We start from the raw sequence: 27430 nt of genomic DNA, 5'->3' as shown, positions 1-27430 counted from the left end.
CTGAATCAGTTCTCGCAGGACCAGGTGTCGCAATTCTGCAAAGTACCTAGGTAGTAGGTAGCCTCCGGTTTGCTGCTTGTTTATGTTTGTTGTGGCCAGCAGTGGCTTCCTCCGCCTGGTGTACGGGCGTCTATGGGCAATGAAATAAGTGTAGTAGGGATTCCCTTCCACACAAACGCAAGCCTCCCCAACTAACAACTAACCACAGGCCTCTTGTACACTGCAATGCACTAAAAATGGACAATGGAATCGAGGTTGGCTTCTCCAAGAAAGAAACCAAAACGGAGGAAATCTTCTCACACAAAATCACCATGAACTCGTTTTTTCCATCATTCGTAAAATACTTGCCACAGTTCCCTATGATCTCTGCATATTCATGTCACGAAACCTTAGTTTCTTAGACAATGAAGAAGTAAGGTATTGCCGTTTGCAACCATTTAGGGCGGTAGCTTACGTATAACTTTTCCGCCATTTGCCGTTTGTTAGGCATGTTAGGAGCTGCTCAAATCCTGGCGGTCGGAAAAGGAACTAAAAGTAGATGTGGCCTGATCACAGGCACGTGGCAATAAGAGCTCAATAGCACCCAACTCGACTGACAAACACCCACTTGCCTGTTTCCTGATCTCCTCCCATAAACTTTATTAATTGCTATTTGTGACATGCACACCTTTATTGACTCAATAATGTCATTGACACTTAATTGACTGTGATATATCCTGCCATTCCTGGGGTTGTTTCTTCCAAGGCCAAGGCGTGTCATATAGCTCATAGCAGTGACCCACACTCAGGGGGGGGGTGTCCTACTTTTCCGATCCCAAGAAGGGCTAGACAACAGCCTGCCTTGGGCATTACATAGCATATGCCGAGCTCTGAATGGGTTTGGCAGGGAGCAGACCTATCACTCTTGATTGTGACCTCGGGGCCCTGACATGCACATCTTGGAGCCTGTGGACGAGACAACATACACCACATCTGGAGTTATATGTTACCATCATATCGGAGTACTTCTTGATAACAAATAACCTAAACTAACAACTGAGTTCATGACTATATAATTACTTTATTTTGCATAATCTTAACAATTTTTTACAGAATTTATATGATTATGTTGCTATTCGCTAGGCAATCAAATGACTGACTATGTACAACCAGTAGTCCAGATACATGCAAAGGTCATGCAAGAGAACAGGTACTTTCACAAATCGGAACCAATCTTTAATCCTTGAAATATTTGCAGTGATTTTATTTGCTGTGTTGTGAAATTGCAACCTAAGTGTACCTTCAGTTAAGCGTATCGATAACCCTGTAACAACAATAATCTCTAATACAATTTCCTTTGTTAGGGACAATTATTGGGAAACAAACTTTTCCGCATGCATGGGAAATCAAAAGCATAACCATTCTTGTATATCACAAACACATTATCTACAATTTCATCTGACTTATTTATCCCACCTCCCCTTTTTTTTCAGGTGATCTCTTGTCTTTGCTCAACCAAGACAATTGAATTTAAAATGGCAGCTGTAGGCAGGAGCCTGGTGGGCCACATGTAGTCTTTGATAGGTGTCTCTATACTTCACAGCAGGCCTACACACAAAAGATACCATTCATGCTTGTCTAAAGCATATTTTTAATTATTAAGTCAAATCATGCCCACGTCTCTTACTGTGCCCATAAGTCACCTGGCAACCATGATTTTGACCCCCCAGTCCCTGAGTGTACAGAGCAATTATTTAAATGAGTTGAAATTCAAGACCTTTATACTATGGTTGGCTTCAAAGCATGACATCAATCCCTACATCGTGCAAGCAACAAACCTCATACTAAAACGTAAGATTCACTGTAGCCAATTGAATATAAGTCACGATACGAACCACAATAAACTTGCCGGAATCGTAACCAGGTTCAATTGTATCTCGATACCGCCTGGCTTAACCCGCAACTTTCAGTGGGTTCTGTGATGATGGCACTTGCCTTAACAATTTTATGATTGTATTTCTTTTCATTCTTTGACGAGGGTTGAATCGCACCAGAAAAACACTGTGGCAGTGAAACTCATAACTGGTGCCAAATAAGAATGTGCAAGCAAAAATGAATACATGTATGGGGCAAGTTGGCGGGCTTATATATTTTTGGTGCAAGTAATAGTGCAATGCAATTGCAATTTTTAAACCAGCATACTGTCTTACGGACTGGGTAAAAGGGCATCACCTGATGGGGTCAGACGATGTGATGTCCTACACTGGGAGAGTGGAGCTAAAATAAGCCCGGAAATGAAGAGCCCAAACCTGAGGCCCTTTCGCCGAGTATGGGGCAGAATTTGAGTTACACTAGCAAAGATGGCATATCACATTTGTCGCAAGTCATAAATTATTACTAATAAATTAAGCAGCATCATCGCTAGATATCTCAACATCTAACGATAATAGCTGTTGACAATACTACCCGTACAGGCAATTATATATTTTTGCTAGAATCCTATGGATGGTTATTTTTAGAAATAAGATCAGGGGTTTCCAACTACTCGATAAGCAGCCTGTCGGGGAACCAAGCTAACCAGGGAGTTACCAGAAAACTGCTAGGCCGCTGCCTCCTATAGCTTGGTGCAAAAACTATTATTTTCAAATTCTTTTTTGTTTTGACGTCCCAATCACATTTCCACCACCAACACACGGCAACTGAGTATAAATAATATTACGTAAGTCTTTTTTGCCCCGCAATTGCCCTTATTATTTTTATCGATATTGCATATAATCTGTCCAAAAAGTGAGTTAAAGTCATCACACATCTTTCGCAGCATTATATCTGCATCAGAGACATACAGCAATGGGCCGAGTTGATGAGAAGTTAGAAATCCCTGATTAATATAACTGTTTTTCATAATAACTGCAATATTGTCAAATGACAAAGCTAAACGAAATCAGTCTTTGATTTCTGCACCCATATTTTGAGAGACTCTGGGTTTTCCAACTGATATAAGCAACTTGTGTTTTTCTTCAAAATTTTTCTCTTTTGGTTTTTGACTTCCAAATCACATTGTACACACGAAACACCTGGCTAATCAGTCTCAACAAGTCTATTTTAGCCTCTGAAAGTTCATTATGAAGGCTAAATATTGCATACAAATAATACTCAAAACTGAGTGGGAGACGTCACAAACTCCTTCACAGCATTATTGTTAGCTTAGAGTCGAGGAAGGAGATGTTATTAGAAGCCTTGAAGGGCAGAAGGGTGCACAGTGCACTTAATCCCAAAATGAGTAACGTCCAGAGTGGGGTGGGATAGGGAAAACATTTCATTTGAAAAGTCCCATTACTTCGACCTACTTGTTTCAATTGAACTTGTATGGGTTGTGCTGTGCTGTTTCAGATTTCAGCTTTAACATGAACTTTAGTCACTTATCACAACAACATGTGGGCAGAGCACACTTTGAAAATGTTTCTGCATAAAACCCTCAACATATGTCTCGAAACAAAATGGATTGTTCATGATGGCTTGGCAATCTTACATATAGGTATGTTTACCAACACTTCAGAGAAATTTACATAGACTTTGACTTAGGTACGTAGCCATGACCTGAAGTGAGGGATTGTAACTTTGGTGGATAGATTGACGGTTTGGCAGGAAATCGCTTTCCATTGATGTCGATTTCGAATTGTCCGCTTTTCATCACCCAATCATGCCAGTTCTTTATCACCTTCTTCTCTTTAGTGTGTTCGTCATAATCTCGCACCAAACCGAGGCAAATTAGCCGATTCATTGTGTAGCCGAAGCAACTAGACGTAGTAAATCCGGCAAATTTTCCATTACGGTAGATTGGTTCTCCTCCCCAGCTCCAGGGGTCGTTGTCAGTGTCATGATCCTCAACAGTGAAGTGCACCAAGCGCCCTCTGATGCCTTCTTCTTTCTCTTTCAGTAGAGCTTCCCTTCCAATGAAGTCCCCTTTCTGAAAAAGCCAATTGGCAATATTTTTTTAAAGGGACAATAATATTGTTATATTATATTATAGGCAGCAGCTAGGCAGGCAAGATCAAGTTACACAAAGCCACCAATAGGGGTCTCTCACATCTCACAGTAGGTCGAAATGATTCACGCTTGTACGAGGGGTATATTTACTGCTCAGTCTGACATGACCAAGGGCCCTTCTAGTAACATAGATGACCAAATTAGTAACATAGATGACCAAATTAGTAACATAGATGACCAAATTAGTAACATAGATGACCAAATTAGCCCCTCTCCTCCTGCCTATAGTCCCCCTTTAACGGTAAAGATATTTTTGAATGCATATCATATCAACCTCATTGCAAGTGTCCTTGACATTCCAAATGCCAAAGGCTATCAAGTAAAAGTCAGAACTTATCTCTCTGGGTTAGGCACACAATCATTATTACTCATGTGGTAGTAATCAGTTCAGGGAGGTCATGACCTAGTTCAGGCATGTCATGACTGAGTTCAGGCATGTCATGACCGAGATAGATGGGGATATTTGGACAAGTGACTGTAAATTATACTCGGAAAGGCAAACTTTCATATATCTGTAAATTTTGAAAGCTGTGAACTTGATGCGTTGGGTGTAAATGATTTACAATTATTGCTGTCGCATCACTCTTGTGAAGCACTAATTGAGTCTCAATCTTGTGAGTGAAGTACGAATGGGCTTGCGAGATTGCTTAAGTGCAGGGCAAATGAGGAATTTTGGCCACCGTGAACTACAGCGGAGCCATGAAAACATGACCAGTGATTGCAATTCAACCAACAGGCGACATATTCGAGCCACAATCGTCTTGTCATCCAGAGCCCAACTTACATCGAACTTCACCCGGAAATCCCTTCCAACTTCAAACGGTGTAGTATCAGGATTGATGTCCAGGCCCCAGTAGGCAAAGAACTTCTCTATCCTCAGTGCCCGGAGGGCGTAGTAGCCTGCATTGCGTATACCATAGTCTCGACCCCGGGTCATCAGGGAGTCATACACATGAAGAGCATACTAGAAGAAAGACGGTGAAATATTTATATCATTATTTGTATGTAGGTGGTGAAACGAACACACAGAGAATTGGCCAGCTGATGGGGTTGAGAACTTGACAAGCAAGACATCGCACACCCAAGACAATCGGGGCATCCGAGAAGAAAGAAATCTGATTGTTTTCATAATCATGACAATTTGAAATTATTGTAGTAGAGAATCTGAATAAAGGGCTAACCTGCCTTTTACCGGAGCAACCAGAAAGTTCTGCAAAAGCTTCAGATACAACCCTTACCTCTGATGGGATATACAAGACAAATCCATCTTCCCCAGTGTGTGTTAGCCTCAAAGCTCTGATGCCGCTCGCATTGCCAAGGTTGATTTCCTGTTGGAGAAGAAATCACCGACAATAAATTGAACTGTGAGAAATGTCAACTGGTTGTCCTAGTCTAAGATATGTTATTAAGAAGAACAACAAATCAAAAATTGATGGTTCACACATCTGGGAGGTTATTCAAATTCCAGTGGAATATGTCATGGCTACCAAGATCACTCGAGTTATTATGAAATCAGGCCAGCACTGCTGCAAGTGCCAACTCAGCCTTTGGTCTCTCACCACTGGAAAAGTTTCTTTTTGGATTATCCATGGGGGATTTCTCATAAAGATCAGCGGGAGTCGTTTTGTCAGAGAAACTGATCCTTCACTGTTGATATAGATCATTTCACCAAGACTGCAAGGTTAAAGCTTTCTTTCGGTAGTAGCGGATATATTTTCAGCTAAATGAGAGCTCCTCTGTCTTGGCGAGACAATCTCTGTCCTCTTACCTTGCATGTCATGGACTGAAAGTGGGACTTCTCCATGGAGGTGTCCGTGAGCTCCTCAAGTAGTTCTTGCGCTTTCGGTCCAATCACATTCAAACAGGTGTACATGGATGTCACATCACTCAAGAGAACTGACCGATCCTTCTTGGGCAGGTGCTTTTGGAGCCAGTGGAAGCTTCTCGTCTGGAGAGTGGTTGGTGCGATCATAAAATAGCTTTAAAAAGTAATAATTAATATTACTATGAGACTTGTATAGTGCTAAATCCAACTGGTTTCAGTCGCTCTAAGCACTTCACATTATTACCCCTAGCTATATTGGCCAGTACATTCATGATTCAAGCTCTACTCTCTGGGAGTATCACAGGTCCGAGCTACAGCTATACAGTGCTCTCGACTAACATTCATAGTCTGCCATCTCTGCCAGCTTGGTACCCATTTACTCCTGGGTGGAGAGAAGCTAGTAGGGTTTAGTGCCTTGCTCAAGGACACAAAGACGAAACAGCCGAGAATCGAACCCACAGCCTCCTGATTATGAGCCAGAGTAGAGGTCATGATGCAGCAGGCTGCTATAAACCATTCAGCAAAATTTTAAAATCAACGTGCATGCATTTTGCAGAACTCCACTTGTTCTTTCCCCCGACCAGGTTCGACCACAAAATTATATTGGCCGCAAAAATGTTCTGGTTGACAACATCTGGACCTGGACAAAGTCATTTTAGATTTCAAATGAACAATTTCCTGTGGACTCTGTGAACAAATGATAAAAGTATGACAATGGACAATCTGATGACTATTCCATCTGATCCAAGCCTCTCATGTCATCTGTCTCACCTGCTCTCACCCATTCGGACCAGACTGCAGTCGTTTTCATAGCCTCCTCTCTTGTTCAGCATGCCCGTGTGGATGACTGTTCCTATTTGCTGGTCTACCTCGTTGGCGCAGATATATTGGAGGGCGTCCACAACTTCTCGGCCACCAGACTGCAAAGTATCGTACGGGAAATGATAAAGCAGGGTAGTAGCGTAAACCATGACATAACACTTCCAGGATATTCTCCAATTAACAATTTCTCAGGTTTTCAGAGGTCTTATGTCCATGAGCATTCACTGCATTCGTCAGCTTGACTTTCCCTGCAGTCCAAGTATATTTATATCATACATTTATATTGTTTATTTATTAAAGTGTCATCCATAGAAAAATGGCCAGTCGTTTTCGGCTCACAGGACACTAAACAAAATGAAAAGAATCCGTATCCCCAAGGTTATTACGATTCCACCATCTCAAACCACCCCAGTTTGTAGAAATTTAAGTTCATGGCAGATAGAAACTTACCTTCAATTCAAACTTTGTGAATGAGGACATGTCGATGAGGCAGACTCCTTCCCTACATGCCCAAAACTCTGCTTCCACATTCTCAAACCAGCCCGGTTTATAGAAAGTCAAGTTCTCTGGTACAGCTTTTGATTCACCTATAACTGATTCATCTAGATGGAAAACGAAAAATTCTTCATGAGGTTCAAACTACTGTAGGAATTGAGCAAAATTAATTTCTTCTGCCTTTGTGAAATCAGAATTTTCATAACGCTTATCCTAAATTAATTATTCGTTGGAAGTAATGTCGTTGCAAGTATAGATCAGATCTATTCGGTGTATCCCCATTTCGCCTACACCCATTTCGCCTACACCCATTTCGCCTATTACCCATTTCGCCTACCCCCATTTCGCCTACCCCCATTTCGCCTACACCCATTTCGCCTACTCACCATTTCGCCTACACCCACTTCGCCTATTCACCATTTCGCCTACTCACCATTTCGCCTACTTACCATTTCGCCTACTCAGCATTTCGCCTACTCACCACTGTGTTCACCTATAACTGAGTTCACTTCAGGCTGAGACAATAAATCAAACTTAATGAATTCCTTAAAAACAAATGCAAGTGAATCCTATTATATGCAATGTTTAATACTTGAACTATTTATGAAAGCTGTGAGGAAGAGATACCTGTATATTCAGCTAAATCACTTTGTAATCACTTTGTAATTTAATAATTAACATTAAACCAATTAGTAGTAAACCAATTAATCTAGCCAATAAACATGCATAATTGATTATTATACACTGAGTGTGTTTCTTTGTGATGTTTTGCTCAAACTAACACTTAACGTAACTCAATGCTGGCAAGTGTTCTTACAATACACAAAATGCATCCATATGAAAGCCATTTTCATCGATGTCAGATTATCAAGCTCTTGACCCTACTCATGGCCCTACTCAGTTCGTCTGATAGTATTTAGTTGGTATTTAGTTGGATAAACTGCATCTTTCTAAAAGCATTACAAAATTCTGGCACCAATAGACATTTCAAATTAGACTAGAAGGCTGAAACATCTTTTGAATTTGAAGTCACTATCATGGAGACACTTTTGGAAAGGAGGACATTGAGATACATCGAACATATATTCAAATCAGATAACATTTACTTAATGTTATGTAAGAACTTGTTACTGGAGGGAAGCGCGTCGTACCTGAGTAAAAACTTTATCAAAATCAGTCGGAAATATGGTTTTTGTAAATATGACGCTGTCCGCATAAATTACTCATATTCAATTGTAAATGGAGTTGATGAGAACACTGAATCATTTAGAATCGCACAGCAAAGAGGTACTAAAATTGAGGGATTCCGGTCATTGTCTCTTATCAAAGGAAGAGTTAGGACAAATTATAGACTTCCTTTGCACTATTTAATAATACATAAGATACGTTTTTGTAATGCACTTAAGGTTCAAAGACAAGTTAATCTGCACTATGCACAACAATCTGTACTAGTTTTGTACGAATAAACATTATATATTATAAAACATTTGAAATGATGTAGGCGAAATGGGTAATAGGCGAAATGGTAAATAGGCGAAATGGGTGTTGGCGAAATGGTGAGTAGGCGAAATGGTGAGTAGGCGAAATGGATAATATGCGAAATGGTGAATAGGCGAAATGGGTGTAGGCGAAATGGTGAGTAGGCGAAATGGTGAGTAGGCGAAATGGGTAAATTTTGTAGGCGAAATGGGTGTAGGCGAAATGGGTGTAGGCGAAATGGGGATGAACCGATACACCATCTATTCTTGAACTTTGGTATTCAAAATTTTCCCACTGTAATTGTTTTCAATTCAAATCAGACTAAGCCTAGTAATGAGGTAAATGTCATTTACATTCTAAAATTTAAACTCAACTTAGCAGAAGGAGTTTTGTTATGGTGACCATAATAATCAGTGATTTAAAGGCCTACACCGTTCGTTAAAAATTTTGAATTTGTAATTGAATTTAAAAATGTCCAATTAAGGAAATACGTACTTAATATAAATTTCAACATTGCCGTTGTGTAGACTGATATACAAATACTATGAATACAAAGCTTCAACAAATTTGTATTCATAATAACTGCACTACGGCATTGTGTATTAGTGGATTTCTATTTGACTGGACCACAAGTAATTACGAACGGCGTACCCCTTTAACAGTACATGCATATGAAGATACCATTTTGTAGACAGAGACACCGGCAAAATTAGTTTAGAGGAATAAGTTATATGTTAGAGGAATTTCTGAACTAGAGTGGTAGGCGTATTAGACTGGAGAAGATGGATGCAAGAAAGCAGCCACTGTGCGAAAGCAAAAGAGGCAATTGTTAGCAGAAACACTGAAAGAACTCCTCATCAATCTTTAATAGTAAATATTGGAGAAGATGGATGCAAAAAAGCAGCAACTGTGCTAAAGCAAAACGTGTGATTGTTAGTGGAAACATTTTGAAAACTCCTCACAAATCCTGAATAGTAAATTATTAAATATTGTGAAGACTTCTGTCAATGAACGGTGTGAAAACCTTAGCAGAGGACATACAAAATTTTAAATTCCATCACAACAACCAATACTCCTTCATGGACTTCGAATCAGCGTCACGTTTGACGGAAGTTGGACAAAATTTTCAAGATTTTGTATCCGGCCACGTATGCGCACACCTGATTTTGCTGTTTGCTATATACGGCAATCATGATTTTGCTACAAGATACAAAAATCTGGAAATTTCGTTCCAACGTCTGCCAATTTGTGGTGCTGCTTCAAAGTCTTTTAAAGTACTGGCTTAACATGAACAAGCCGAAACCAACTTCAATGTAGTGCTACTGGGGCATCATTGCCAGACTTAAAGGTCACCTGCAACAGTTTTTACCTTAGGGAAAAAATGATAAGGCATAAGAACACAAACACAGAGGTGAAAACCTCATAAATATCGAACTACCCATCTTCAGGTTATGGCAGGTAGAAAATTCAAACATTCCAGGTGGTGCAGGAAGGACAAACTGATGTAGATTGTGCTGTACTGAAATTAAGTTTTTTATAGTTCCATGCCTATATTTTAAGATTGTACATTTACCTGTTCCCTAAAAGCTCATACCTGTGACAAGGTAATTAAAATATAAGCATGAAACTATCAAAACTTTATTTCAGTACAGCAGAATGTACATCATCAATTTGTTCTTCCTGCACCACCTGGAATGTTTGAAGCTTAAAGATGAGTAGTTTAATTTTTATGCACTTTTCACACTTGGGTGTTATGTGTTATGCCCAGTAATTTATACCCCAAATTAAAATTTTAATAAAAGCACTTCAGGTCACCTTTAAAGACAACATTTCTCTCTCAAAAACTTATGTTAATCCATAACCACCATTTGCCTAGCAACCTCAGAACAAAAGCTTACTGTTTACCCATTCAAGCGGGCAGCAGCAGATCAAAATTTGCCTTTAAAAATTCATTAAGCTTTCTTGTTTAAGCCTTCCTGTCAGATATATAGATGGCGACACTGATATCCAACAGAAAAATTCTTTCATTCATCATACCAAGAATGAATAAAGACAAATCCTTATTCATTCTTGGTCATACTAAATTATTCATTTTTTTGTGGACAGCCACTGGCTGATCTTGCACTCAATAGTTTGATTCACGTTGACAAGATATCACAAAACATATATGTAGAACCGATAACCAAATTTTTATGAACATCTCATTGAAGCTAATTTCGCTACCAGACAAATTTGAAACTTTTAGTGATTTTACCAATAAAGTAGAGATTTCGTTCAAAGCCATTTGCCTGACTGAAGACTCCTCCAGCTCTTTCTAGACTCGTATACAGCGGTGAAGTCCGTAATTTTCGACAAGTGGCAAACTGTTTCTCTGGGTCTACAGAGGTCCGGAAACCTGTTGAAGCAAGTCCACGATAGAAAATAATTAGTCAAGTCATAAGGCAAGAAACCATCATTGAAACTATTTGGAGGCTTTTTTTTCAACCTGCATGTTTTTCCTCTCCTCAGGCCACACTAATTTAATTGCTAGTTTAACGGATGTTTTGTCATGAAAAGGTGGATGATAAGGGGAAAATAAAAATAAAACCTTTTTCTGTTGGTATTTTGCTGGTGCACATTCACCATTCCTCATGAAAACAGCATATTAGGAATTGTTACGGTTTTGAAAAGCAGAATTCAAGACCTCATTTTTCTCCAATTGCATTCGCTTCTATTTCGTTGAAAAATTCTTACATTTCAGTCTGTCTTTGTTGTCCAAATCTGCATTTTGTTTTTATATTCTAATAGATCACCTCATGCAAAAATGATTTTATTTGAAGAATGCACAGTTTGGGTCATGAGGGTGGAATAACAAATTATTGGTTTTAAGATTTTTATGCATGAGGGAAATCCATTAAACTAACAACTGAATTGGTGTGGCCTTACCTGCAATTCACAACGCATTTTTAAAGTAGGCGGATAAAAAAACAACAGGGTATGAAAGTGAAGGTACAGCCAAAGGTTTTTTTTGCTCTTCAACTGACTTCAACTGAAAAAGCTGAAGCAAGGTGGGGTCACACTGAAAACCCTGAAAGGAAAGTGAGTGAAATATGCTAGCTTCTAAAGACAGTGGCGGATTTAAGGGGGTGGCTGATTGAAGGGGTGGCGGATTAAGGGGGTGGCGCATGAGGGGTGTCAAACCCCTTTTCAACAGTGCAACTCTGAAGAACCAAAGAACTACTTTTTATTTCGACCCACAGATGCCTGGAAAAAGCTTAGTTGGCACTTACAACTCCATCGCACCATCGGTCATCTGTGGGTTGGACTGTCCCCCCCCCTTCCCAAGCATTTGGATCCGCCACTGCTGAAATAACTGTACATGCAGATAGGATTCTTAAACTAAAATCAAGGAGCAGATCTTAAAGGCCTATGCCGTTCTTTAAAAAATTTGAATTTGTAAAATTTGAAAATGTCCAATTGCGAAAATATATACTTATATAAATTTCAACATTGCCGTTGTGTAGACTGATATACAAATACTATGAATACCAAGTTTAAACAAATTTTTATTCACAATAACTGCACTACGGCATTGTGTATTAGTGGATTTCTATTTAACTGGACCACAAGTAATTACGAACGGCGTACCCCTTTGATACTGTATTTACAAGGTCTTACAACAGTGCCATTGACAGTCCTTAGTCTTACGACAGTGCACAATTGAATTTGGAATTTGAATTCAACTTCAGCCAATATTATACCAATCATTTAGAAGTAGAAATTCTAATTCAATCTGTATTTCGAGTATAAATTCAGAAATAATTCGAATACATTTCGTATTATGGCACATACTTTTTACTTACGCAACCACGTTATGCCAAAATGTCAAATCTTATGTTTGAGTGCAACAAACCAAGAAAATTAGGTCCGAATGCTCTATTCTCTTAGGCTTTTCAAGTCTTGGATTGAGTCATTCATGAATTTGGATTGACAAGGCTGTTCTGCAGCTTGGGTTTGAAGGTCATGTTTCTCGAAAGCTCTGTTGAGTATTTGCTAAATAACTTTGTTGGTAGGATGAAGAATATTCACCTTCTCTGGGATTCCCAAGAGAAGAATCTAAATCAGATCATCATTTTGGAATTCTATGATGTCGTGAGGTAAGCTTTTTAAAACCAGGATTAGCACTGTCAATATTATCTATTATCAGTAAATGTTCTGTAGGAGGAAACCAGTCACCTTGGATGAAACACAGATGCTAAGCAATGTCAATATCATTGGAAGATTGGGAAACATCTGGTAGGAGGAAACCAGATGACCTGGATGAAACCTACATGCAAGTTAAGCAGACTAGAATACACCATCCATCAAGATTACCATGAGTTTACTTTTTAATTGCCTGGTGTCTCAGTCCAACAAAATGCTATCTTTATATCAAGTATCAGTGCCACAACGGGCTACCTTGGTTTTCAACATTGCGAAAATACATTGCTCTTTCAAAACCATTTTTCCCTCCGAACCAGGCACCAGAAGCCGCAAGGCGTGTGTAGAGTGGCGATGTACGGAGCTTCCGGCAAGAATGGAAGTCATTTCCTCGAGGGTATGCGATGCTTCCAACACCTTCTGGGAAGAAATGAGGATATCATGAATATTGTTTCTTAATGTGCAATATTATATTCATCACATACCACCAGAAATACCATGAAAAAGTTGATTATAAAGGCAATATTTCTCATTTTCGACCAAAAATATCTCATGGCGTGAATGTGTCATGGAAGACGTAAGTTTTGAGGTAACGCAGTCACGACTTCTCGCCAATGACGAAAGCCAACTGTGGGGTAATTCAAATGTATCGACGTAACAAAATGCAATTGTCTGATCCTCTGCCTCTACAAGAAAATGACACATGTGGGTGTTTCAGGCATTAATTCATGGCATTTAGTAGCAGTATTGTGCAACTTGAGGTGCAGAAAAGGCTTCAGGGGGGTCAATTACCCCTAAAAAAATTATTTTTCTCCTTTTATTCGTATTTTTTGGTTAATATGGTGACATGTGGTGCCCTCTTCCACCATTAAACGGTGTGAAAACCATGCAATTGAGAGGCCTGAAATAATAAGCATATGATCACAAAAACCCTTTCTAATTTGAGATCACAGAGAATTCTTAACCTTAACAGCCTTGTGCCTTGCAGCACACCAGAATGAATACTTCATTTATCTTTCCAGAAGAAAATAGCTAGTTTGGTAGAATGCACTTTCTTTTCTATCAAATCTGATGATTGCTTGAGGTGCCATGTATCCAACATCTATTAAACACTCATGTAATATTCTGTTGGACAGATCTCTCAGGAATTAAAGACATCACAGTAAGCTGGGTAGAAAAGTGGAAACCCAACTTTTGTAGATTTTTTGCCGATTAATAGTGAGTTCACAACAGCGAAACAAATTTTTCTTCAGAGCTGTATAATCATTCTCTAATTTCCGAAAGTGGTGAGACATTTTTCTGAGAGCAGGTACTCATTTTCCTCAAAGCCAAGGCAAATACTTACTGAGTGTTTCCCTGACCCGATCCCTTAAGAATTTCTTGTTGTTATGTATGCCGACAAACCGGCGAATGTCAACCGGCCAGGCATCTTTCGAACAATCACCATGAGTCAACCACTCGGCAAGGATTTTCCCAATCCCTCCAGCACCAACAATACCAGACGAACACATGCCTGCTGCCACAAAATAATTCTCGATCTGAAACATTTACATTGGCATTTGATGATAATATCAATTGTTTGGACATCTTCGAGACGCAGACCAATACCAAAGCAAATAAGAATGGTCAAAATTTACTGAGATGACAAGTCTTTGGAAAGCAAACCTTGGTCCAAATGGTCGGCTTTTTCTGGCGATTTTACATTTTCCAAATTCTATCTTGTCCTAAAAACCTTTAAAGTCATTTACTCTTTCTCTACTGCAGTCTTTTGGCAGTGTATAGTACCACTCTCCCGCACCCGGTAAAGACTGGGCGGCCAGGATCCAAACTTGGCTCAGGAAAAGTTTCATTGTAAAATAGCCGGCATTACCCAATCTTAGGAACGAGGTCATCACTGAATCGTGTGAAGTGCTGCCAACTAAAGGTGTGACCAACCAAAGGGACTGTAGTGATTGAAAAAACTCGTGGAAAATTCAGCAGTACGGATTCATGCGGGCCAATTGTACGAAATGTACGGACCCGGTAAATACCGGGTACGGTAGCAAAAGCCTTAAGCAGGAGGAGAAGCCTGATATTTCCTTCAGCAAATAATAATACACGTCAACCTCCTCTGTCTTTACTGCATATGCTTTACATGTCAATGCCTTTCGATTTATCTCAAATAATAAACGGCACCAGTTAGTCCCACCAAGTGCCACCCAATTTTGTTTACCTCCGGAGCCTCTCCAATAATCCATCGTCCGTCTGCTGTGAAGGATTCCGGACCGTTGAGAAGTTGTCGGATTTCCGCTTCAGCCAATCCTGGCATCCGCAAGAGCATATTTTCAAGGAGAATTTCTGTAGACAATTAGAAATCAGAATTTTTAAAAACTCTATACATAAATGGGGGCGCCAAAAACAAAGAAGACTTTCGGTTCAAATCACGTTAGGAGGAAGTTCACCGCGGCCATGGTGTGGTGGTTAAGCTAAGACCAAGTGGCTTGGATACCACCTATGAAGTAAGCACTGGCCTTGGATTTCTGAATGAAGAGACACTTCAAGAATAGCTGCCCGATGTGATTGAAATAGACATAGTTATGCACGCTATATGTTTCTGGTAATATTACAATGAGTCTCCAAAGTACATTTTCTTTTGTTGATTCGGATACCTACGAAAATGATCCCAATCCTCTGGTAATAGCTGGAACTCAAACTTTGGAGGAATGCCATCGTGGAACACAGGCTTAGCTTGAGGCTCAAACCCTCCCGCTAGTATACCTCCACTCCACTCACGGAAATACACATAACCATCGTAGTCTCTTATCACTGGAAAGGAGACGACTATATTTTATCACACGATGGGGCAACACATTTCTTTATACAGGGTGTAAACAAATAGTCTTGCTACTTTCAAAGCAGAGTGATGTTTTCAAAAACATATTCTACCATGGTGACTTTCAGTTCACTGTTTCGGTGCCAATTGAGGCAAGATCAAAAGACATTTTGACATCACTTCAAAATTCGGCCCCTAAAATAGCCATCAGACATTGTAAGAAGGGTTCAAGACGATCATCTGTCACAGGTTAAAACAAAGGTGGTATCAAGTTTTAATAAAGTCGTTGTTAAAAAGGGATTTCAATTAAAGATGATTGCAGAACTGTAGCCGATCACAATGTAACTTTGAAAAGTATTTGTAATGAAAAATTATCAAAACTTCCACTTTAATGAAATCTTAAGTCAATAACTGAATAGATATAAAACAGCAACGAATTTGGAAAATCTTAAACATGTTAAAAGCAAGCTACACCAACAGGCAGACGGAATACAAACAGAAAGGTCTTGAAATGTGTCCACTTGGCACTACTCGCAACTTACCAGGCATCATAGGGTCAACCCTTAGTTTGTCAGTAGGCTTAGTTACAAGATAGTAATGTTCACAAGAATGTAGGGGCACTTTCACTGGTGGTGTGCTCAGCTCTCCAATCTCACGGCCCCACTGTAAACAACAAAATAATGCTGCAGACTACTCTCTAACACACAAAAGCGCCACCTATGCAGAAATGACAGGGTTTGACCTCGGTGAACTTGAAAAGTAGCTAAAATAGAAAATCAAGACACCTGACCTTGGGGTCCATTTGTATTAAATATAGGATCAATAGTCATGGCCATTTCATGCCATCTGATCTCTTTGACCATGGAAAGTACATGTACATCAAATACAAAAAGCTGTTGAATATGTGATTTATTCTTGCTAGGAGTACCCAAACATTTCATTGAAAGAGATCAGGGAGATATCATACTTTTTGTTTTCAGTTTAGGCCCCCTGGTGGCCAAGCCAAGAATCAGATCAGACCAAAACTTTGTGTTTGAGGTCATCTGATCAAGGTGTTCATATGCACAAAGTTTCAGATCAACAGCCCCAGCGGCTACAAAACGTGCTCTGCTAAAGGAAGGGTGACAGACAACAGATGGCACATGGATGCGAGATCTGGATGAGCTAAAAATCCAACCCAAACAATAAAATCAATTGATGATGAACAACACAGGAAACTATAAGGAAAACATCTAGAAATAAACACTCAGCAATGCATGAGTCTGGTCATACAGTCAGGTTTTTTTATTGCATATCGGTTGTGCATTCTTAATCTTACTCTTTTTGGGGTTTGCTCTGCACTTCACAGAGTTATTTTCCAGAGGGCATTTTTCCTCCTAAGCGGGATGTTTTTGGCATGCCACTTTGGTTACTTGCCAATGCACCTCTTGCCAGATGAGAGCCTCTTGTGGTGGAATGACCAGTTAAGGGGTCAGCCTCTGTTCATTTCAATGTCATGGCCAGCGTGATGTTGAAAACATCAAAGGCTGACCCCACAACTCAGCCATTTTGTTTCAGACCTCCACCACTAAGGGGATTTATCTGGAACATGCTGAATTGGGGATATTTTCTCACATTTTTACCAACATTACGAGTGATATTCTCTGGTAAATCTATTTCTTTTTGATTTTCAGAATCAAACTCTAATATGTAACGTCACAGACTTAGTGAGCCCCCTTCCGGCTTTATGCCTCTGACATGCAGACAATTTTACCTCCATTATTTATTGGTGCAGTGGGTAACACTATGCTCAGTATATCATTGCCTGAGAGACTGGGGAAAATTTCAATTTGGAGTCCTGCAATGATCCTTCGACAAGAATTACTTCCGATATGAAAGTAATCACATGAGAAACTGTTTCATCAATCTCTGCCCTCCGCAAATTAATTGGTCAATTAAGTGCAATCTAAAGTAAACCAAACAAGCCAATTATGGTGTTATCTGCAGAAAAATTGATAAAAAATAGATGATGTGATAACAAGTGTGGAAATCTTAGTGTCTAATGTTTTGTAACAAATTTTAATCGTATATCATTGTCAATGTCAGTTTGCTTTGGAATCTGGCTAGTTTCAGTGGATTGGAAAAAGAACAAAGAGTTGGCTTTCGTTCCTGTAGTCCATTCTGCAATTTAGAGCTGCCCAGTGCACTGCATTCCCCAAACTCGCACAGTGACGATACTTTATGATATTCAAGCATATTCTCTCTGCCAGCGTCGGTGTCCATGTTGGGAAGCCAATGTTTCGGTGAAAATGGCAGCTAATTTAAGCAGGGGCATAACGACGTCATGGATATATTGGATTCTGGTCTTATGCATGTAGAGTTGAGTATGTCCAAAATAGTGGACAGCTCGGAAAGTTTTTAACTTTTTTGCGTTTTGGGCGCGTTTTTCTTATCAATGAAGTATTTTTGATCAACATTGTACTAATAGCGCGATGCGTTAAGCATTAAGATCTAAATGCCTACAGTTTTCTTTAGTTGATCAACCGCATATTTCTTTCACAATTTGATTTTAAGTGCCGAAATTTTTGTATCCTCTCAAGTAAGTGTGGAACGATTTGGGAAGGTTCTCGGTATATATGCTTTTTTCATTACAGTCTTTTTATGCCATAAGCCGTAAGAGCCCCTGGGGGGCTTATCAAAGACAAAGTACAAGGCATTGCAACAACAGAATAGCAGGCGACAGATACAGCAATGTACTGATCATATTAATATCAACACCTACTTCATGCAATATCACCCAAACTAGCACACCAATTCCAATGCAGTTTTCAGGATATTGTACGCAATTTTGTATTTACGAGAAAAACATGCTTTTGGCAGTGAAACTTTTAATTTAACAAAAAGTTAAATAGCTCTATCTTCATTTTTACTCATTTGATTTTGATGATTTTTTGTCAGTATTCTTAGAATTTTGTGTACTGTCAAAAAAGTTTGAAATAAAGAAGTTTTTTTGTAAGGGTTTTTTAATTGGCTGATAACATATTCGCATTCCTGCCATAATGTATAACTAGAAAACAAGATTTCTGATAACCGCATTGGAATTGGTGTGCACACTAGTTTGGGAGATATTGAATGAAGAAGGTGTTGATATCAATAGGATCAGGAGTGTACAGCATGCTCCCTTTTCATTCAAGAACAAACCTGGCATCATGGGGTCAACCAGAGGGTCCAGTGGTCTTGTGATAATGCATTGCAGTTGACAGGGATGTAGTGGAATAGAGACAGGTGGGGAAGTGTTCACTTTCCCAAGACACCTTGCCCACTGGCAGCATGGAACAAATAACAGACAACCTATCAGTTATTTGATACAAGGAATAAAGGAATCATAATGTCACATGTTATATACTGTCAACACTCATCTGAGGACTTTGAATCAACCCAACAATTGGTAGAAGCTTCATTTACCCATGCGTGTCGGTTGCCATACTGAACTGTAGGTGTACCGAGTAATACTTCAATACAATCATCATCATCATCATCATCATCATCATCATCATCATCATCATCATGAACAACACATAAGGCATCTGGGCGCAGATATGGGCCTTTGCCATAAAAGTAATGCATTGACTGTGCAACGCAAATATCTACACCACATTCGTTTTGCTTTTGAACAACATTCGAAATATTTTACAGTATTAAGCGTGTGCAATTGTTTGGTTCAGTAATGTGTCTATGTGCCAATAACTTAATTCTTGCTTCCAGTATTTTCCAGAGTCAAGAAGATTTCCCAGCCACCTTGGCGAAGAAATCCTCTGCATCAAGACCAATCGCAAAATATTTCAAGAAGATTTCACAGCATCTATAACTTACCTGGCCAGAACAATTTACGAAGTAATCACAGGTCACACGTCCCCTATTTGTATCCACACCCGAAACTCTCCCATCCTCACTCAACACTCGCTCAACTTGACAGTTTTCAAATATTTTTACACCTGAAAAAGAAAACTTCTCATGTCCAGAAGGACCTCTCTATTAAGTACACCCTCAGGACTGACAAGTGTTGTCCTTAAGAGAGAAGTGTCCTGATTAGAGAGGTCAAATTGCAGGGAAACAACCAATTTTGGACCAAAACCAGTGTCCTATATGAAGAGGGTGTCCTTAGAGAGGGTATCCTAAATGGAGAGAATGTCCGCTAAGAGAGGTTCCACTGAACAACTTTCCTTGAACAGAACAGAGTACTCATCCTTCTAGTATGCATGAGGTCGGTGGCCAGCCAGAAGAGTCAAGTAAAGGATCTGAACTGCCTGGCCTTATGGTTCTTATTCCTTACAGCAAACCAACACAACAATTATAAGCCTACACGTCCAAAAGTCCCCGCTTATGACTTAAAGGGTTGTGTCAAGAAACTGGGTAACAAATTCTCACAGCTGGGTTGCACACATGTTTTGATTCGATAGACATGATAGTATTGTTCTGCAGTTTCCAAACCAAATTATTTGTTTTCGCAATTTTTATCTTGCGAAACTAGACCCAATTTCAAAATTCGCACAAATGAAAAGCCCGCTAAAAAATTTAGCATTTGAAAGTTATGGTGTAATTACAAACAGTAGACATTTCCTTACCATTTTCCTTGGCAACACGGCTGAGTGACATACAAATGTCAGTTGCACTGCCAGCACCGTCACCAGGTATGTAAAGACCACCCTCTAAATCATCTTCCTTGATAAGAGGAACCATTTCCTTTATCTCCCGAGGAGTGACAACATGTGTTTCTATCCCTAAGGTACTGAAATAGGAGGCAAGGAAGTAGTTTAGGTTGGATATTCCAAAACAAAGTGAGAATATTTCTTTTTCATAATGGATAATGTATATTGCCTCGTTTTCACCACAGAGGTTTGGGTGAGACAACCCAAACCGCTTGGGTTGGTGCAAAATGTGGAAGCATTATAAAATATTGGCCAAAACCTCGGCTACGCCTCAGTTTTGGTCAACATTTTAGCTCCACCCTCGCGGTTTGGTCAGACAGCCAATACCTCCAGTTCGGTATCAATTCCTTAAATCAAGGATGAAGAGCATGTAGTGCTCTAATCTCCAGGCCTTGGACTATTTTGAAATGATTGGAGAAAATGAATAAAATTCCTGAAGATATATCACAACAATTTCGCCTCGTACATGACCAGTGCCTCCCTACTGGTGAAGCGCTACTGTGGAAAAACAAAATGGGCAACTTAATATGGGCTTTCGTTAGCCTTTGATGTTTCCGACATTATGTCACTCACTGCGTGACATCGAAATCATCAGAGGCTGACCCGATAAAGGGATTTGACAATTTGTCAATTCATGATATTTTTACAACAACTTCTGCGACAAATAATGTCGATACTCACAGAGTTTCTTGTTGGAAATGCGGCTTATGTACTACAATTTTCTATGATGGTTTGAAATTTGTGATTGCTACACTAAATTCAAATATTATGTGATAGCTGAAGAAATCCCAGAAACACAGAACAGGTATTAACGATCGTGAAATTTATACTAACGCAGCTTTTGCTTGGTTTCGTGCATTGTATACCATACGGTCCTTAGTTCTAGCAACATTTAGACTACCGCACTGTTTGATACCTGTAACAGGAAGAGAAACGTTAAGATGAAATGTGACCCACTCTGGCAAAGTAGGCACTCGAGAGCAAAAGACAGATACTGATTTATTGGCATCAGCGTATGCCATAAATCACCTTTAGAATAAATGACACGCGTCTGACGTCAGTTGCTCGGGAATTGATTGAGAAATGGACTCTAGAACTCATCATACGTTCAAGTTATCATTTGGAGAAAAACTCTACTAAAAGTTATCACAAATTAAAATCACTCGGCAGTGTAAGGGTAAACAGTAGAAAAAGCCTGAACTGGTGGTTCCTGGCTGGAAATTTTTTGGCAAAGACTTTCTAGATGTTGCCTTGAGTGACAACGCCTTATTGTGTGGTGGACTTCAGAGACTTGAATATAATGCCAAACACTTGTAAATATTGTTGTTAAAAGTTGAAGAGCGACCTTCACCAGATTACAAACACCCGAATGAAAGTACTTGAGATTTCCGAATGAAGTACTGTTTAATTGCATAACAGATTGGGGCCTACTTGACATTCAAGTAGTTAACTTTTTTTGGCAAAGACTTTGAGATGTTGCCTTGAGTGACAACGCCTTATTGTGTGGTGGACTTCGGAGTCTTGATTTATAATGCCAAACAGTTTTAAATGTTGTTGTTAAAAGTTGAAGAGCGACCTTCACCAGATTACAAACACCCGGTTGAAAGTACTTGAGATTTCCGAATGAAGTACTGTTTAATTGCATAACAGATTGGGGCCTACTTGACATTCAGGTAGATAACTTTTTTTGGCAAAGACTTTGAGATGTTGCCTTGAGTGACAACGCCTTATTGTGTGGTGGAATTGGGAGTCTTGATTTATAATGCCAAACACTTTTAAATGTTGTCGTTAAAAGTTGAAGAGTGACCTTCACCAGATTACGAACACCCGGTTGAAAGTACTTGAGATTTCCGAATGAAGTACTGTTTAATTGCATAACAGATTGGGGCCTACTTGACATTCAGGTAGATAACTTTTTTTGGCAAAGACTTTGAGATGTTGCCTTGAGTGACAACGCCTTATTGTGTGGTGGAATTGGGAGTCTTGATTTATAATGCAAAACACTTTTAAATGTTGTCGTTAAAAGTTGAAGAGCGACCTTCACCAGATTACGAACACCCGGTTGAAAGCACTTGAGATTTTCGAATGAAGTACTTTTTTAACAGATTGGGACCTACTTGACATTCAATCAAGTAGATAACTCTCTTTAGGTCAGCCTTGGAAACCTGACCTCAAGGTCAAACAATCTAATGAAAAAACATTGAGTACTACTACTAACCCATGGCATATCCTTCTTTTTCCAGTCTGTTATAGAGCTCCAAGCTATATTTGGAAATGTGGCTCTCTATACCTGTGGCTCTCATTTGCCCCAAGAGCGCTGCAGCGTGCCATGTTGTCCCACAGGAGATACTTAAAGAGAAATTTTCACACTCAGAATTTGCACCAATTTTTTTCCCTTTAACAGATGAACTGGCAATCTCAACCTTTCGTAATTTGATATCACTAAAGTTAAGTTAAAACAATAGTGACATGACCATCCAATTCACCTTGTCCTACATTGCACTAAAATTCATGCTTGGAGTGCCCTTGACAAAATGCTAGCCTACTGTTTAACTAAAGCATCCACTTCGGCAGGCGTCCAGCATGGCAAAATGGAGTTTTGGTGCACCTTAATTCATACAAAAGATTTGTTTCGAATTAGACAACAATAATACCACGTACATGTCTCATGTACATGGACAAAGATTATGGAAAATAATTTTGTACCTATCCAAGTCATACATGTAGGCTCATGTGTTCATGAATTTTGCTCTGAAATCAAGCACTTTTTAAAAATATAGCACCAGTTGATTCTGATAAGGTTACTTAGGATTCTCTTCAAAGTGAGTGGAAATTACAATATTATTGTTTGTTGAAGGCTAAAGCAGCAGATGAGATGAAGGCAACAACATGATTTTGCCCTAAGAAAAGAAAATATTAACGTATATGACAAAGAAATATATATCTCATCTCACCTCCCCTGTTCCAAGATGATAACATCTTTCCATCCTTCCAAAGCCAAGTGATATGCCACAGAACATCCCACGACTCCGCCACCGCAGACCACGATTTGAGCTTGGGAAGGGACCCGCCCTCTCGTGCCGCTAGATGGCTCAATTTCCGTACCATACTTCCTCAGAGTTGGAGACTGTAAACCACTTGTTCGAAGGAGATGATGTTGCCAACGGCCACCTAAGGTTTGGTTCAAAACCTTCGTTAGGTGCCGGAACCCTCCAAGGCGAATCATATTTCTTTCCTATCTGGTTTTTATATCATGATGTCACTTGGTGGGAAATGGCACGTAAATTTGGCTGAAAACCTGTAAGAGATATCAATAGCATGCAGACAATTTTATAAATAGACAGAAGCAAACAAATAGTGTATATTATACTTCATTCTATCTCGGTACAAAACTGTAAAATACCAACAAAATTCCAGTAGAAGCAAAAGATGTCCTTTTTCTGTTTCCACCAGTTTTCCTTCAATCCTGCATGCACCTGCATATACTATCTTTTAGAAGGGCAGTGGTTGAATATACATAACCTCCGACCAGCTTTGAATTCCAAAATGATAGGCTCATCTCTAAAGTGATATGACCCAAAACATTATTATCATGATATTGAACTAGGCTATTGAATTGGGGTTTAATTCTTTAAACCAGGACAAGGCTGATGTCGATACAGTGTGGTTGTTTGCTCATTGTCTATCAGTGCAAGTCCGGGTCAAATAAAGCAATCTTTTCACAGTTAATAAATTTGGGCATAAGAAGACTGAAATGTTTATTGATCCAAGTCTGGCCAAATGTGCAGCTTTCAGGGCTGGAGGCGGAGGGTTTTTTCTACAGAAGGGTTTGTACAAAGGATGTCACAAGTCTCTGGACATGTATTTTTTACCAGAAAAATTACAAAGTTAGTGAAAGTACATGTAGAAAGAATGGCTGGGCCTGGGGGATCAGTACATCATACCAACCACACGCAAATTTATTTGATTTACGCCACGGGTGCCCTTTATAAGTAGTACTATGTTGTAACTAAAAGTTACTGAACTGTGATTGGCTGATTGATAGACACAATCTAATTTTAAACTCTAAAGAGAGGTGACAAACACAACAAGTTTTTACTGACCATTTAAATGTATCATGTAGGAGCCAGTTTTCGCGGGTCTTATCACTAAGTGCAGATTTACTAGCTTCCAGCGATTCCATACACGCAAAAGCTTATTTATTACGAAATTTGAGATCAATAACGAAATATCTGGGGTGCTGCGTGGATGTTTTAAGCGTGAATTAATCTTGAAATCGCTCACTGAAAGATCGATGCAGACCAAAACAAATCCGAAGCGGCTCCCCCATTTTCGCGGGTATTGCGCATGCGCGACTGATTGTTGTGTTTCTGTGTCGTGTGCATGATCCTAGGTATTGACCCAGTGTTTTGAACGTAATTAGAGAATTGCTTGCCTGTTTAGGACGCATTTTGGGCGCTTTCTTTGCGGAACGAAATGAAAATCAAAAATCAGAAAATTTCTTCTCTGGAAACGAAGTGACGCGCGAGAAAACGGGAAAAAACGGGTTTTCGCAAAATTGGGGATGACTCGAAATTGGGGAGCAGCACCATACATGTATGGTTACAGGAAAATTCGTCCCCGGATAATTCGTCCCCGGAAAATTCGTCCCCGCAAATTTGTCCCCGGAAAATTCGTCCCCGAGGATAATTCGTCCCCGAGGATAATTCTTCCCCGGAAAATTTGTCCCCGAGGATAATTCGTCCCTGGAAAGTTCGTCCCCGAGGATAATTCGTCCCCAGAATATTTTACAAAGTTGAAAGTTTCTGACTTTACTTTCTAAGACTCTTAAGTCTTGTCGAATGGACTGTAGTAATAACTAATACTTTCGATTTTTATCATTCAGTGTAACATCTCTCTTTACTACCATACTAGCCAGTTACCTACCCCACTATTTTTATAGTAGGTGGAAGTAGGCAGGCGAAATATTTTATTGAAGAATTTAGAGCTTTTCTTTCATTCTGACCAGTAAAAATACTTATTCGAAAAAAAAAATTATTTCGCCTGCCTACCTCTACCTACTATGAAAAGAGTGGAGTAGGTAACTAGCTAGTAGGGTAGTAAAGAGAGATATAATGAATGAGAAAAGTCGAAAGTAGTAAGTAGTAGTTATTACTAGAAACTAATGTCAGAAACTTTCAACTTTTGTTTAATTTTCCGGGGACAAATTGTCTTTGAGGACGAATTTCCCAGGGATGAATTATCCTAGTGGACATATTTTCCGGGGATGAAATTTTCCTCGGGGACGAATTTTCCAGGGACGAATTATCCTCGGGGACGAATTCTCCAGGGACGAATTTTCCTCGGGGACGAATTATCCGGGGACGAATTTTCCTCGGGGACGAATTTTCCGGGGACGAATTTTCCTAGGGGACGAATTTTCCGGGGACGAGTTTTCCGGGGACGAATTTTCCTAGAGCCTACATGTATATGGTCAGTTTCACTACAACAACTGACAAAGGTGATTAGGGGGTTAGGATTAGTGTTAGGGAAGGGTTAGGGTTGGTGTTAAGGGTAAGGGCTATGGTTGTAGGTTTGGATAAGTTAGGGTCAAGGCTTAAAAGGGAAAATGACTGCCGAAAAGTAAGAATAGACAGTGAATTGTAATGTATGTGTCACAGGCACGTTGAAATAAGAGCTCAATCCCCCCCCCCCCCCCCGAATCGACTGACTGACAAACACTCCCCCACTGACAACACGCGTAAAATAAAAGAATGGAAGGTACTGCGGTGTACATTTGGTGATCTCTGTCACCATATTTGCAACAAGATTACAAAGTTGCGTGACGTCAGTGCAACGGCTGTATTGAAATACTTCACTTGCCAAACTCAGAAATGCAGCGCCACTCGCGGACAAAGATAGAACAACTCGACATTTTTTTCACCGGTTTTCGCTGCGCATGCGTACCAGCCGTCATCTTTCGCGGCGACGGACGAGAAAAACAACTGTTCTACACGCAGTGAAAGCAAATTCACACAGGTAAACTGGTTATAACTGTGGTACGTCTGTTTCTTAACACGTAATAGTTATCAGATTGCTAAATTATCTTAAATCATTAGCCTTAAAGAACTTTTTGAACTCTCAAAAACTTACACAAAACAAGTTCAGATTGCCGCCATCGGTCTACCTAATGCGCGTCCGGAACAATTTGTGCGTCCGGAGCGCGTCCGGAAGAGAAAGTGCGCGTCCGGAACAATTTCCTTTGTAAATATGAACCTAATGTTGCATTTGATGGCTTAAATAGCATTTTAATTCCATGTAGAGAAAATAAAATTGGAAAAAATCTCCTTGGCATGCTTGGTGACTTTGTATTTTACAATTTTCAGCGGGGTGATTTGGGTGTTACACAGCCATCAAATCCCAGACAAACTCATACCGACTCAGACAACCACAACAGGAGAAGGCGCGTAAGGAAGTTGGGATATGAGTATGGCATTAGTAATTAACCACCTTGCTGAAAATTGTAAAATACAAAGTCACCAAAAATATTTTTTTCAATTTTATTTTCTCTACATGGAATTAAAATGCTATTTAAGCCATCTAATGCAACAATAGGTTCATATTTACAAAGGAAATTGTTCCGGACGCGCACTTTCTCTTACGGACGCGCTCCGGACGCGCAAACAGAGTTCCGGACGCGCATTAGGTGGACCCGCCGCCATTAGCCTATTAGTTTCCGGATGGCTGGTACGCATGCGCAGCGAAAACCGGTGAAAAAAATGTCGAGTTGTTCTTTCTTTGTCCGCGAGTGGCGCTGCATTTCTGAGTTTGGCAAGTCAAGTATTGGATGCTCAGTGACCGACTGGCTGTGCACCGCTGACTGCATTTCTTCCGGGACACCCCGTACGCCACAACCTTGCACTAGATGTTCTTCATAAATCAAAAATATAATTTAGCAGTAAAACACAAAGCTTCATTAATTCGGGGATTTAGGCTGCAAATAAGCTTATATCAGAATACGTTAAAAAAACATTGGGATATTAACCTACTATGTCGTTGTTTATGGAATTAAAACGAACAGGATCCTCTTCTTTTTTTCCAATATTCTTTTATTTTTTATTTGAA

General features: G+C 39.7%; 1 protein-coding gene across 6 annotated transcripts; it reads right to left on the bottom strand.

Moving 5' to 3' along the window:
• Positions 1-1040: 1040 nt before the first annotated feature.
• Positions 1041-27430, bottom strand: LOC135495236 (pyruvate dehydrogenase phosphatase regulatory subunit, mitochondrial-like). 6 transcript variants are annotated; one of them, XM_064783690.1, is made up of 17 exons: positions 27355-27430; positions 23281-23624; positions 22545-22675; positions 21161-21242; positions 20243-20406; positions 19491-19612; positions 16181-16301; positions 15479-15631; positions 15039-15163; positions 14172-14364; positions 13085-13246; positions 7124-7275; positions 6623-6771; positions 5795-6005; positions 5265-5354; positions 4811-4990; positions 1041-3946 (listed from the first exon to the last, which is right to left on the bottom strand). In XM_064783690.1, exons 2-17 carry the CDS (start codon positions 23550-23552, stop codon positions 3542-3544), a joined length of 2712 nt encoding a protein of 903 aa, XP_064639760.1. In that variant the 5' UTR covers positions 23553-23624; positions 27355-27430; the 3' UTR covers positions 1041-3541. The 6 variants fall into 6 exon arrangements, with proteins under 6 accessions (XP_064639760.1, XP_064639758.1, XP_064639759.1 ...); XM_064783688.1 differs by having other exon boundaries at positions 27351-27421; XM_064783689.1 differs by lacking the exon at positions 27355-27430 and adding an exon at positions 23730-23849.

Source organism: Lineus longissimus, chromosome 11 (assembly GCF_910592395.1).
Source record: "Lineus longissimus chromosome 11, tnLinLong1.2, whole genome shotgun sequence".
Lineage (NCBI taxonomy): Eukaryota > Metazoa > Nemertea > Pilidiophora > Heteronemertea > Lineidae > Lineus > Lineus longissimus.
Note: the sequence above shows the minus strand (reverse complement) of the source record. Positions and strands in the feature narration are given on the sequence as shown.

Bases quoted from the DNA above. Each gene is read 5' to 3' on its own strand.
- LOC135495236 (XM_064783690.1), bottom strand. From the start codon at position 23,552: ATGATTCGCCTTGGAGGGTTCCGGCACCTAACGAAGGTTTTGAACCAA. The intron at 15,164-15,478 runs GTAGGTATCCGA...AATTGTCTACAG, and splicing joins AGAGGATTGGGATCATTTTC to AAATTCTCCTTGAAAATATG. The intron at 13,247-14,171 runs GTAAGTATTTGC...ATTTCTTCCCAG, and splicing joins TCGGGTCAGGGAAACACTCA to AAGGTGTTGGAAGCATCGCA.